Source organism: Eurypyga helias, unplaced genomic scaffold (assembly GCF_000690775.1).
Source record: "Eurypyga helias isolate BGI_N326 unplaced genomic scaffold, ASM69077v1 scaffold909, whole genome shotgun sequence".
In the NCBI taxonomy this organism is placed as follows: Eukaryota; Metazoa; Chordata; class Aves; order Eurypygiformes; family Eurypygidae; genus Eurypyga; species Eurypyga helias.
In genome coordinates, this window is record NW_010272485.1 from 1 (window position 1) to 13328 (window position 13328).

Here is a 13328-nt window from a genome sequence, read left to right on the forward strand (position 1 = left end):
GGGGCGCGGCCCTGCGCCCGCCGGGGCGGGGGAGCTGGGTCCTGCGGCCGTGCTCCGCGTTTTGAGGTGCTTCTCCCCTTCGTTGCAGGCAAATGTGCAATACCAAGATGTCCTCCCTCACGGATGCCTCTTCTGTCACCGCTTCCGAGCAAGAGGCGCTGGTGAGTGCCTCGCCCGGACGCGCTCCCCGGCTTTTCGCAGTTTTTTGGCTGCTGGTTCTGAAGGGCCGCTTCGCGCAGCGAGCGATGGTTGGAGGAGAGCCAGGAAATCCGGTGCATTTGGGTTCTTTTTGACCCTGCAGCTGGGAGGCAAATCTTGCTCATTCGCGGTTAGGAGCTGAGGGTGATGGTTTAGGGCTGGACTCTGTCTCCAGGTCGGGTTGCTTTCTCCCGATAAAGAGGATTGTATGGTCCAGCTTGACCGTGGCAAGTGTTTCATGGTGGAAGTAGTTAACAGTTCGTAACCGAGGGGTTGTGGGAGATCTCTGTTGTGCAAAACGCACGCTCGTTGTGACACAGTCTCGTTATTACGGTTGCTTTGGGATTCCGCATTTTCACTTTGCCTTTTATTGGAATTTATAAGGAAGTTTTAATAAGACTGTTTGCTTGTGTTTATGGATTTGCATATCCAGGCTTTCCATGACAGAGTGACAGCTACGCTGTCCTGGCTTTCTGCCAAAATTTTCCTGCGGATGGAAGCCTGTTCTACCTGAGTAGCAAGCTCAGCACGCCGTGTGTACAGTGACAGTTGAGCTGGATTGCTTTTTGTGGAAGGGTAAAGTTTAAAAGTGTGGACTGACAGCAGGACTTCAAAAAAGCCAAGTAAGGGAACAGCAGACTGTTCGAAGTGGGTGTTTTGTTTCGTTTGTTTCTTCTTTTTTTAAGTCACGCTGTGTGGCTGCGGCCTGCTGTCAGGTCTGCCTGGCAGAAGAGCTTCATACTTGCAGGAGTCGGGGAGAGAGGGCTGGGGAGTAACAGGATCTGAACCCATCGGTCTAGTTGTGGTTTCTGAGATCGGAAGCTGCTTTGCCCTCCTGTGCCTGGCCGTCATTAGTACTTCAATAAAGTTACTCTTTGCTTCCTTTCTGAAACTGTGGTGTGTGCCGCATGCACGGAATGATTCGGCACTTAGGAAGGGTTGAAGAGGCATCTAACATCCACCAGCTTGTTTATTGTTTTCATGATGTGTGAGTCTTGGGACTCATCTCTCGTGAATGCATTAAAACTCAGCATTGGTTTGAGATTAGGATTAGCTATTAGCCAGTTTTTAGGATGGTTATGCTACTGTTAAAGTGGCAGTGCCAGAATGTACTGCAGTGGGAACTGTCCATGGCTCTTTGTGGTTCGTTCTCATCTCCTGCACTGGTGCTGGCAGAGCTGTTTGTGCAGTGCAGTGATGGGATCAGGACACTGGGCCGGCCAGGAGACGAAAAGGGGGTCGGAGGAAGTGTGCATTTTGTTGTGTTTGGGGTGGGTTCTTTTAAACTTTTCCTTCCTCTGCCTCAGAACTTGTCATAGACTGGCTGCAGATACAGCGCTGCTGGCACGGTGGGGGGGTGGGAAGCCACTGCAGAGGTAGGAGCAGTGGGAATACAGTGGGAAGGACAGGTTGTGCTTTTCCCAGCTAAGAAAATCTTCAGAGATAAAGCACGCCAGCTGGCAGCCCCAGAAACTGTCACAAGAGGAGACTAGGAGAGAGCTGGGCCAGTGCTTTGCTTTGTGACTTGCACTCTGGAGCCGACGGTCACAAAGGTCTGTTTGCCTTCTTCCCTACCCTTTGGGAGTCACTGTAGGGACGGAAGGAGCGAAGCTGAGTTCCCCGGGACCCCGCCCTGTGCTTGGAACCACTAGATGAATCCTATAGTTCAGGTCAAGGAGGCTGCATGTGGCAGTGAAAGGCTGGGGGGTGAGGCAAGATGTACACTGTGGGAAGCTCAGTACGACTGGCTTCACGTTCTTGTGCGTGTAGCTTTGCAAAGTCAAAAACTTGGGTGTGGGGAGGTTTTAATGTAGCTGTGTGTTTGCATCAGATTAATGCAGAAGGAAGAAGCCAACCTGTATAAACAGCGTTCTGTTCGGTGAGTAATTAGTGCATACTGATTGTTTTTCTTCTTCCCCACACAGGTGAAACCAAAGCCGCTATTGTTGAAGTTGTTAAAGCTAGCTGGCGCAGAAAAGGACACTTTTACTATGAAGGAGGTGAGAACTGATAATCACTGAAGGTAGATTGCAGTCAATACAGAGAGATTGCTCTGTTGTTTGGGGTGAATGGGGGGCGTTGCACTAGAAGATAGTGAGAGGAGGTATTGTTTTGATATCTCCCGGTGTTCAGCAAGTTTCTCTTGAACAAAATCTGGACAGAAGTATGTGGTGGTCAGTAGAATGGCAGAGTACTTGGGGGATAAGAGATGGAAATGGCAGCTCAGAGGGAGTTTTAGGCGATCAAAGTCAGAAGAGCAGATCTCAGTGAATTTAACGTGCTTTCTCTTAAACCTGAAACAGAAAAACATGGGTATTTAATGTTTGTTTATGTTACTTATTTTACAGGTAATATTCTATCTTGGACAATATATTATGTCTAAACAATTATATGATGAAAAACAACAACATATTGTACACTGTGCAAATGATCTCCTGGGGGATTTATTTGGAGTAACAAGCTTTTCAGTAAAAGAACACAGGTAAAATGGGATTCTTTTCTGAGAGTCTGGTTGTGAAATAGTGAAGAACATGATGCGTATGGCCCTCCTTAACTCTTTGCATCTTCAGAGATGGTAAGCTCTCGTTTATAATTGCATGGAGCTAACTTGCAACATCTCTTTCTCTATCCCCGACTAAGGAGGCTATATTCAATGATCTCCAGAAATCTGATAGCAATCAATCAACAAGGTAAGCTAGTTTGCAAGGACTTTTTGTTTTGGGAAATAGCCATAGGGAAAAGAGAACTTAGATGACTGCACGTTGCATGTGGTCATCAGCTAATGTCCATCTCTCCATAACTAGCCTGTTGGCTTTACGCGCTGCAGTCCGGAGCGGTCAGAAATAGTGAATTAAGGTACATGCTCTTTCCTCTGGGGGAGGGAAAAAAAACTGAACAGCACTGAGGCAGCTGTTGGCCTAGAACCAAAAAAAGCACGTCTGAGCTGAACAGAGAGAGGAGTAAATCGAAAAATTAGCCGGTATTTCTTACAGATAAAGCCCTCGGCAGCATAAAGTTTTAAAATTAGCTTCTTGAACTTGTGCCAGCAGTGAAGTTGGGGGAAATGGTTTTTGTTCTTTCTGTTGGTGGCGTTTTCCATTTCCAAAACTGAATGTGGAGTACGTTGAGAACTGGTGCCCCTCAGCTATGCCGAGTCCTCTCCTAAAAGGTCTGTGTACAAAAAAGCAGGTTTGTGGTAACTTTGTGGAGAGCCACTCCATAAATGGAGAGTTGTTACACTGTCACCTTTCCTGCAGTATGAAAATGCTCCCTATGGCTGTTCTTTTTGGCCAGTACCAGGAGTGAACCACAAGTTAAGCAGTGGAAGCCAATGTTGTATATCGGCTTCTGAGTCTGTATGAAGACGCCCTTTGTTTCTGATCCTTCCTAAAGGCAAGTGTGCAGCTGCTGAAGATGGGAAACGTGCTCTCTTTGTTACCCCTTCTTGTTAAGCTTGCAAACTTTAATCTCTCCATTTTTTTTTCTTGAAAGAGAGTATATTAATTCTGTGTCTGACTGGTAGTAAGCATATATAATTAACAACAGCTGGATTTCCCACATCAGAAAGGTTAGAGGGAAAATGCTGCACACACCTAAAAAGCAAAGGAACGGGGTTGTTTTTTCCACTGTTGTAAAATGTCTGGATTCCAAGTTCTGTTTAGAATTTACTTGCTAAATGCAGTGTGCAGTTAACTTCTCTCCCTTGCTTTTGCTCCAGTGTTTTGGGGCCTGACAGTGACTTTTCCTGCTGTGCTGTATTAAGGGTTTCTTGTTTGGTTTCAGACTCTGCGCTTGCTGACACACCTGAGGAGGATGCCAGAATTCAGCTTGAAGAAGAAAATGTTCTAAAGGTGATTTTTTAAGATAAATGTTCAGAGATAAATTCTGTGACACTGTCATGCAGAACTACAGTGGTTTAGATGCAGGTAGTTACTGATTCTAGCCTTGTACCTCCTACTCATGCTTACGCTTGCTCGGTATTTCTGTTAACCAGGAGTCTGTGCAAGGGTTAGAAGAGAAGCAGGCTGCATCACACGTGACCTCCCGACCGACTACGTCTTCCAGGAGGAGAACACACAGCGAATCTGGTACGTGCAGATTTACGAGGCAGAGCTTTCAGTAGCGTATGGCCACTTGGGGAAAGAAGTACATTCTGTTCCCTTACTGACTCTGAAAGACACCGTGAAATCCTGTTTGCGTTTCTCTGCTTATCTAAACCAAAATGTTCAGTCTGGAAGAAATACAGGATTCCTTGCATTGCTCCAGGATCATGTTACAGTCCCAATCTCTACAACTGTTAGTAAGATGATGGAATAACTTGTTCCACAGATCTGTAAAACTTGTGTCCATCAGCAGGACTTAATCAGTTGTGTTGTCTTCCTGAGGAGAACGCTTTTGTTTGCGGCAGCCTGATGCAGTCAAATTCATTTTGGTTCCCTCTGCAGACAGCCACAACACTATACATTTTGTTTGCTCTCTGAAAGCAGTTTTCATTGGATTTCAGCTGGGGGCAAAGACATCAAAGGTCCGGTAGTAACATGGGATGGTTTTGGATGTATTTAAACACTTGGCCATTCCTTAAGGACTTTTAAAACAGAGGTCTGGTGACGTAAGCATCGTATTTAGATTCCCTCTCTCTTTACTGTGGTTATTCAAGCATCACTGGCAAATACATTTTGAAAACGTGGAGTGTTTCTCCCAGTCATCAGCAAATAACAGGCTGGTCAGCGTAAACCTGAATAACTTTAAATTTCTCAGTGTAAGTGCTCTCTGCAGTTCTACCTCAGTACTGTTCTGTGGAATTTCTTACATTAGTTTGTTCCATCACTGCCGTTACCCCATGACTTGACGGTTGTAATTACCTGGGCAGCGAGGCCTTTCTGTCGCTGCGTAAGAACTTTCTCTCTTTTTCAGTTGCTTGGGAACATTCTTCAGTTCCTCAGCTTTTGTGTAGTAGTTTTTTTTGGTGTTAGTCAGTCCGAAAACTGTGCTGCGTCGCTGAGCGGTTTGCACTAAATTAAAAGAATGTTTTAATGTTGTAACAACGACTGGTGAAAGGATGGAAAGTCTGGGTTAAACATCATAACCTGTAATATTTAGGCATGACCCAGAGTACATAAGGTCCTGTGTTTTGCCTGCTTATTGTAGGTTGGATTATTAACTCCTGTCTTTGCATCCGTTTATTAGTTTGTTACAACCTTAAAAGTTCTTTTAATATAGTGTTTTTATATACACTTTTTTTCTAATTTATAGGAAATCTTCCTTTTAAACCACTATTCTTGTTAAATTGGGATGTAGCGGCTCCGTTGGAGCCGCTTCTATAGTGTATAGAAACCTTGTGGTGATGCAGTATCAGTACAGCATGGAGCCATGACAACTAAATGAGGACAACGATGGACAGGAGCAACCCTTGGGCCTGGGGGCACCAAATTTGGTGGGGCTCTCAGGGCGGAAAAAGAAAAGAGAGGGGCTGAGCCAAGAAGCACCAAGGGAAAGTAAGAGAAGTCTCAAAGTATGTACAAGTGTTTTGTTCTCTTTTCTTTACAATGCAAGATTCAGGACGCGAAGACTCACGGACTGTCAGGATGTGTTCTGTGAGGCAAGGGAGAAGCTGGGGGCGATGGAGGGTGGGTGCAGAAGGCACCTGTAGGGGGGCAGCAGGCTCTTACTGAGGTCTGTTGAACCGAGTTGTCAGGCCTCCTGGGGAGTTTTCACTCCACTGCACTTTTATACCGACTTTGCAACACCGTTTGTTTAATAAAATGGGTTTTTTACCCAACACTCTGAAACTCAGTGGAGCTGAATTTTGACCTACCTACCCCTAAAATGCTGTCCCCCTACTCCTTATGCTGCTGTAGGTGCTTGTTTCCAAAGCATTGTCTTTCTGCCTTCAAACCAAGCATATTTAATAAGCACAGCTTAAAGCGGTGCTTTCAGTGCTGGGTTTTCACGTAGTGTGCCTTGGAGATTTTCTTGCTGGCGTGCGGTGAAAGTCAGAATGGTTTGTTACAGAAATCCTGTCGAGTGAACACACTGACATGTCATGCAGTCATTAACTGATAACTTTGTTGGGGTATCTGAAACATGAGCCTGAAGTGACCTTGCCTGGCATGAGGTCCTTCCTAGGAATGTGGCACGTGAGCTAGTTGCTGTGTCTCCCTGCAAATTCTCGGATGGACTCAGCAGCCCTCTGAAGGTGCCTTTCTGTCTACTGACTGTAGAGGGAGTTAGGACAATTAAGATCCTAACTGTATTCCTCAAAAACCAGAAGGGGTTTAATGTGTCGTGTGAAGCGGGGTGAAAATGCTTCCAAATTTGCAGTTGTTTCCTGTGCATGTGGAGACTGCCATGTACGAGCTGTACTGATGGGACGAGTGGGGAAAGCCAGCCCCTGAAGTACTGGTTTCGGGAATGTCTCACGCTTCCCATGATTCTCAATGTTACTGTGTCCTCTTTAAAAAAAAAAAAAAGCTAGTGCCTTTTCTCCCCATAAAACAATGCTGAATGACTTAATTTTTCTTAAACTCCTATATAAGTATATTTTTAAGCTTCTGTTAAGAATATTCAAAACTGCATGGCTGTTTTTGAGTAATAACAATTCTTGAATGTGCCCAGAAGAAAATTCTTCGGACGACGCGCACAGCGACAGAAGAAAGCGACACAAGTCGGACAGCATTTCCTTGACGTTCGATGAAAGTCTCTCGTGGTGTGTAGTCAGTGGTCTCTGCCGTGACAGAAGCAATAGCGATTCAACAGATTCTCTTTCGATTCCTGTAAGTTTAAAATACTTTTTTTGGGTACAGGTATTTCAGATACCAGAAATGCAAATACGCAGCGTAAAACATCGTGGTCTTAATTAAAAGCAGCAGTGCCCTTGGTGTCTGAGGCGAGAAAAGAAGCTGAAGGGAAAGTTGGTGTGTGGGTGGAGTGGGGTCTCTCATAGGTCTGCTGACAAAGCTGAAGTGAATTTTTAAAAAACACTAACAGAATATTCTTTAAAAAACAGATTCTTGCTGCTTGGGGCGGTATTGAAAAGACGTGGGCTGTATTTTGTGTTTTGAAATGGGTGCTGCTTAGGGTGGTGAGAGAAGAAAAGCAGTCCCTGGCATTCTGTGACGGAGGGCAGTTGGTGCTTCTGGGCATCTGCTAGTTCTGGTACAGGTTCCGTAACTCTCATAGTAGGGCTGTGATGACGCCGTCTTCGTTTTCCAAGCCCCTGCTGTGTGGCTCTGGGTTCTGTTTTGTTTTGGTTTGGTTTTCAGCAAATTATCTGTGGTTACCTTAAGTCGTGAAGAGCTAAACTTACTCCTGGTCACACGCTGTGTTCTGCACTGACAGAACTAAGACTGTGTCTTCACCCGTGCTGTGTTGTAGTTAGCCCCTGTCTCAAATTAAGTTGAACCAAGTTGATGAGAATAGAGAATTTAATGACATGCAGCCAACGTCTGCGTCTTGTTTTCAGCAAATTATCTGTGGTTACCTTAAGTCGTGAAGAGCTAAACTTACTCCTGGTCACACGCTGTGTTCTGCACTGACAGAACTAAGACTGTGTCTTCACCCGTGCTGTGTTGTAGTTAGCCCCTGTCTCAAATTAAGTTGAACCAAGTTGATGAGAATAGAGAATTTAATGACATGCAGCCAACGTCTGCGTCTTCCTCCTTCTGTTCTTTCCCTTCGTAGGGGAGCCATTGTGAAACGGCAGCAGCAGTCCTCGAGCTGGCTGCAGGTTGACTGCAGCCTCTGTTGCAGGGCTGACAAAAGGCTTTCGGATCTGGCTTTACTTTTACCTGCGTAGGGCTCGTTGGCCTTGTGAAGGGACACGAACAGCAGCAGGTCTCACTTCTTCCACAGCTAATGAAACCAAGTAGCTCTGGTTTTGTCTTCTGGTGTTTTATCTTAACAGTAATGGTTATGGATACTGACTGGGGAGGTTGAATGTGTGCTTTCTCTCCTTTTCAGGATCTCGATGCCAGTTCGTTAAGTGAAAACTCTGATTGGTTTGACCACAATTCTGTTTCAGACCAGTTCAGTGTAGAATTTGAAGTTGAGTCTATTTATTCAGAAGATTATAGCCATAATGAAGAAGGACAGGAGCTCACAGATGAAGATGATGAGGTACATTTCTGTTCGGTGTTTTTTTTGACTCCAGAGGGCGAGGGGAGGAAGGAAACTTCCTCTTGAGATTGCAGCAAGAAGGAACTCCTCAGGTATATTTCAGGACTGTGTGTGCTGTGTCACCAACTGCACCCAGTCGTTCGTTAAATAAAACTACATGCCTGCGCAGTCGGGTCGCCGTTACACACCCACCAGGCGGTAGCAAGAACGGTGCTGTGGCTTTCCGTAGGCTCTGAAACGGATTCTTGACAGGCTGGAAAGGTGTGTTGAACTTCGCTCGCTAGCTGTTGGAGTCGAGGGCAGCGTGTGCACTTGAGTCTGTAACAGCAGGTGTAGAAGCAGAAGTGTGTGGTGAGCTTTGACACTTCTGACACTGAGTGAAAACTTCCCTGGCAGCTTTTTGCAGAGGGGTATTTCAGAATTGTTCGCCTCCGTGAATACGAATGTTTCATAGAGACGCTGAAACACAATTATAGAAATTTCCATTCTGAGGCAAGAAAGCAGACTTGTGATTACCGTCAGTTCCAAGAGACCTAGGTATCTGGAATGTCAGGAACGAAGTGGGATTTTCTGTGTCCTGGGTTACTTGTCTGTAACTTGCAAGAGGCGAATCAGGTGAGGCCCGGATTGGCTAAGTGCCGGAGGCAGAATTGGCCAGGGACTTACAGGACGCTGACACTTGAGGGGCTGAATGGGACTGGCTGAACTGCTGTACCCCGGGTCACAGTGCTGCGGAGCTGCAGCCTGAGATAACATCGTGATTTGGAGGAGGAAAGGATTGAGGTGTGCCCCCGCTCCCAGTAGCAGCGTTGAGAATTGCGGAATGGCGAGGCTGGGAGGGGTCTCTGGAGGTCCTGTTATCCACCGGCCCTCGGCTCAAGCAGAGCTGGTTGCTGAGGGCCATGTCCAGGTGACCTGACTGTCTCCAAGGGTGGGGCCTCCACAGTGGCTCAGGGCAACCTTAGGGCACCCTCGCAGCAAAGCAGTGTCTCCTGACGTCAGACAGAACCTCCTGTGTTTTAACTTGTGCCAGCTGCCTCCTGTCCTGTTGCTGGACGCCACTGAAAAGAGCCTGTCTCTCTCTTCTTTGCACCCTCCCTTCAGGTGTTTATACACATTGATAAGATCCCCCCGAGCCTTTTCTTCTCCAGGCTGAATGGTCCCAATGCTCTCAGCCTCTCCTCACGTGAGAGCTCCTCCAGTCCCTTGCCATCTCAGCAGCCCGCCCTTCGCTCGACTCTCTCCAGCAGCTCCATACCTCTCCTGTACCGGGGAGCCCAGGGTGGGACGCAGTGCTCCAGGTGTGGCCTCATCAGCGCTGAGCGGAGGGGAAGGATCACCTCTGTTGTGTACAGTGGAACCTTCTGCCTGTCTGACATACACTTCTCTTCCAGCTGTGTGTTGCACCTGTGAAGAGAGTTCTTTTCCCCCAAACCAGTCAGCAGATTCTGTGGAGTTAACTTGCTACTTCTCCCCCTCTACTCCGTTCTTGTGAGACCCCACCTGGAGTGCTGCATCCAGCTCTGGAGCCCGTAACATTACAAGGATATTTACCAGTTGGAGCGAGTCCAGAGGAGGCCACAAAGATGCTCCGAGGGCTGGAGCACCTCTGCTATGGGGACAGGCTGAGAGAGTTGGGCTTGTTCAGCCTGGAGAAGAGAAGGCTCCGGGGAGCCCTTATTGCAGCCTTCCAGTACCTGAAGGGGCTACAGGGAAGGTGGGGGGGGACTTTTTACAAGGGCCTGTAGTGACAGGACAAGGGGTAATGGGTTTAAATTGAAGGTGGGGAGGTTTAGATTAGATATCAGGAAGAAATTCTTCACAGAGAGGGTGGTGAGGCACTGGAACAGGTTGCCCAGAGAAGCTGTGGATGCCCCATCCCTGGAAGTGTTCAAGGCCAGGCTGGATGAGGCTTTGAGGAACCTGGTCTAGTGGAAGGTGTCCCTGCCCATGGCAGGGGGGGTGGAACTGGATGGGCTTTAAGGTCCCTTCCAACCCAAACCAGTCTGTGATTTTAATGTAAATTGATGTATGTGCGACGCTTAATGCGTTTGATGGAAAGGATCAGATTTTTAATTGAATGCCAAAACCCAGTTACATTAATACTTTCATTTTATTTAAACCAGGTATATCAGCTGACTATTTACCAGGATGAAGATAGTGATGCTGATTCATTTGATGAAGATCCAGAGATTTCTCTAGCTGTGAGTATAAACCTTGACTGCGAAAGCATCGTAAGTTGGGTCAAGGAGTATGGAGCAGAGATGAATTCTGTTGCTACTGGTGACTTTTTTTTTAAGAATTAAAGTGACACTTTCTTGGATGTTTCAAGGTTCCAAAACAATATTTTCATATTTTTGGGTTTTTTTTTAATTAGTAAGCTTTCTAGTCAGTTTTAAAAAACCCCAAAACCCAAAGCCACTAACTTAGGGTTTCACTGGAAGGAAATTATTTGGAGCCTAAATCTGACTTTCTGCACACACACAAAAAAGTCATAGAGATCACAAAAGCTCTTGTACAAATTACAGTGTCTAGTTTTACTGCCTAAACTGAACGAAGGCATCTGTAGCATACGGATGTGAAGGCAAATCTGTTTTCATAACAGTACTGCAAAATTACTGGATTTTAAGGCTTTTTCCATATTCTGTGAGACCATTCATGATGTGTGGGAAGAAGTTCAGGGGGTTGAGGCGAAGCGTGTCGACAGGTGACAAAAGCACACGCGCACACGAATTCAAAAGCCGTGTGTCTGTTCACTTACAGCTGCTTTTCACACTTGGGGCTCGGCTAAAGCTGTTGTCCAACACTGCCTGAAGTGCCCCCAGTCTCGGGCCGGTCTGTAGGACCGAGGGTGTTCACACTGCATGTAAAACACAGGGCTCGCCACCACCTTCAAGCACAGCGCTGCCCTGTGTATGGAAAAATGCGCCTGTGAGTTATTTTTAGGAATTAAAATGGGTCTCAAGCTTTTGGTGTCACTGATGTTATTCAGGACTCAAACAAAACGGTGCCTTGAATGTCTGAGTAAGGTCTGGTTTTATTTCCCCTGCGGCATGCAGTAGGTCTCAGCAGAGTCTTTCTTCTTAAAAATACTCCTAGTGTTTTTTTCAGCATAGCCCATGGAGAAACCTCTGGGACCGGGACGCGGCCTTTTTTTTTTTTTAATGAAATGGCTGATGTTTTCTGCTGTGTCAGAGCGCCCTCACCCGGGCGTGTTGCACACCAGCAGCTTGGCGTCCCTTCCCGTCTCCAGTGATTTCCATTTCAACAGCCGACTGCTGAAAATAACGGGAATGGCAACACTTTTACCAGAAGTTTTTCATGAGGTTCTCTTTTGTGGTCTGGTTTCTTCAGTTATTTCACGAGAAATCATGATCATTCTACCTCTGTTTCACAAATCTACTGCAAAAATAAAGAAAATCCGAGAATCTTTTTAAAATCAGGACCGTTTAGTCTAGATCCATACAGTGGGGCAAACGCTGAATGGAATTTTTAAAGCATAAACAAATTGGTACCTCAAGGTAACTGTTACTTTGGCAGTAAGAAATTGTTTCTAATCTCTGAATACTTCAGCTGTAAGCATTCCAAGTAGCCTAAGCTGTTCCAACCTTTAATTCACTAAAGGATTATTGGAAGTGTCCTGAATGTAGCGAAATGAATCCTCCGCTTCCACGGCATTGCCACAGATGCTGGGCCCTTCGGGAGGACTGGCTTCCGGAGGAAAAGAGCGATAAACTGGCAAAGAGCAAGTTAGAAAGTTCCTTCCCCTTGGAGTCGGAAGAAGGTTTTGATGTTCCCGACTGCAAGAAAGTGAAAATGAGTGAAGACAAAGACGCAGCCGGAGAGGAGCATGGGGATAAAGCAGTACAGATTTCCGAGTCCCAGGAAAGTGAAGATTATTCGCAGCCCTCAACGTCAAGCAGCATGTTTTGCAGCAGTCAGGAGGACTACAAGGAACCCGAGAAGAGAGACGTGCAAGACAAAGAGGAAGGGGTGGAATCCAGCCTGCCCGTGTCCAGCATAGAGCCCTGCGTCATCTGTCAGAGCAGACCTAAAAACGGCTGCATAGTTCACGGCAAGACGGGACACCTCATGTCGTGCTTTACGTGCGCGAGGAAGCTGAAGAAGAGGAACAAACCCTGTCCGGTGTGCAGGCAGCCCATACAAATGATTGTACTCACTTATTTTAGTTAGATGGATGTGCAAGGAACTGCATGAACTGGTTAAGAGAGTAAGAAACTATTTTTGTATGCTTATTGGAAATTGAGTATTTTGGGTCTCTTGACGTTTGGTATGAAAAGTATTTGCTGAAATAAATGCACTGGCGTTGTTAAGAGGTGAGTTAGCCTAATACCCGTAAATTAACTTCAAGATTTTAAATCCCTCAATAGAAATAACCGATTCCTGTAAACTACCCGCCTTTCCAAGTGCTTTGTGTTCCTTGCAGGTTGGTGACGTTGGTTTTACTGGGTTAAACAGGCACATTAAAAACCCAAATTCAGTGATCACGGAAGGGGAGACGTGTTGCAGAGTTCGTTAGTCAGAGGTCCTCCTCTTAAGGAGATAGGAGATTCTCCAGATTCCAGGATCTGTTCCCTGGTGAAGATGCCAGGCTCAGTCAGAACCCTCTGAATCGGTCAGTAAAATAAATAAACAGAATCGTGTCTCCCTCGTTCCCCAGACTTAAATTCCTCCAAGTAACACGATTATGGGGAGATCTTGTCAGGAAGTGGGGAAGATGGGATAGAAAATAATTTCAGGTTTTGGAAACAGAAAAGGGCATTGTGTATCTTGTGGGTTTTTTTTATAGTGTGTGTTGTAAACCCCAGGGTCGTGTGTGTCCTGAGAAGTCACCTATCCGAGTTCAAGTTCTCTGGGACACCCTGAGAAACCCAGCTTTTAAGGTGCCGGTTGGGTTGGGAGGTCTGTACTAGGTCTTCCCAATTTCCCCTGGTTCTGTCCGTGTCGCAGGAATTGGGAGAATCTTTGCAAGGTATTTGGCCAGTTGAAAATTG

General features: G+C 46.2%; 1 protein-coding gene across 3 annotated transcripts; it reads left to right on the forward strand.

The window, feature by feature from the left end:
• The first annotated feature begins 89 nt into the window (after nucleotides 1-89).
• Nucleotides 90-12638, forward strand: MDM2 (MDM2 proto-oncogene, E3 ubiquitin protein ligase). 3 transcript variants are annotated; one of them, XM_010159121.1, is made up of 10 exons: nucleotides 90-161; nucleotides 2124-2198; nucleotides 2547-2680; nucleotides 2839-2888; nucleotides 3982-4049; nucleotides 4193-4286; nucleotides 6814-6971; nucleotides 8158-8313; nucleotides 10440-10517; nucleotides 11938-12638. In XM_010159121.1, the coding sequence occupies exons 1-10, from the start codon at nucleotides 93-95 to the stop codon at nucleotides 12505-12507; spliced, it is 1452 nt and encodes a 483-aa protein (XP_010157423.1). In that variant the 5' UTR covers nucleotides 90-92; the 3' UTR covers nucleotides 12508-12638. The 3 variants fall into 3 exon arrangements, with proteins under 3 accessions (XP_010157423.1, XP_010157424.1, XP_010157425.1); XM_010159122.1 differs by having other exon boundaries at nucleotides 93-161; nucleotides 6817-6971; XM_010159123.1 differs by lacking the exons at nucleotides 3982-4049; nucleotides 4193-4286 and having other exon boundaries at nucleotides 93-161; nucleotides 11938-12507.
• The last annotated feature ends 690 nt before the right edge of the window (nucleotides 12639-13328 follow it).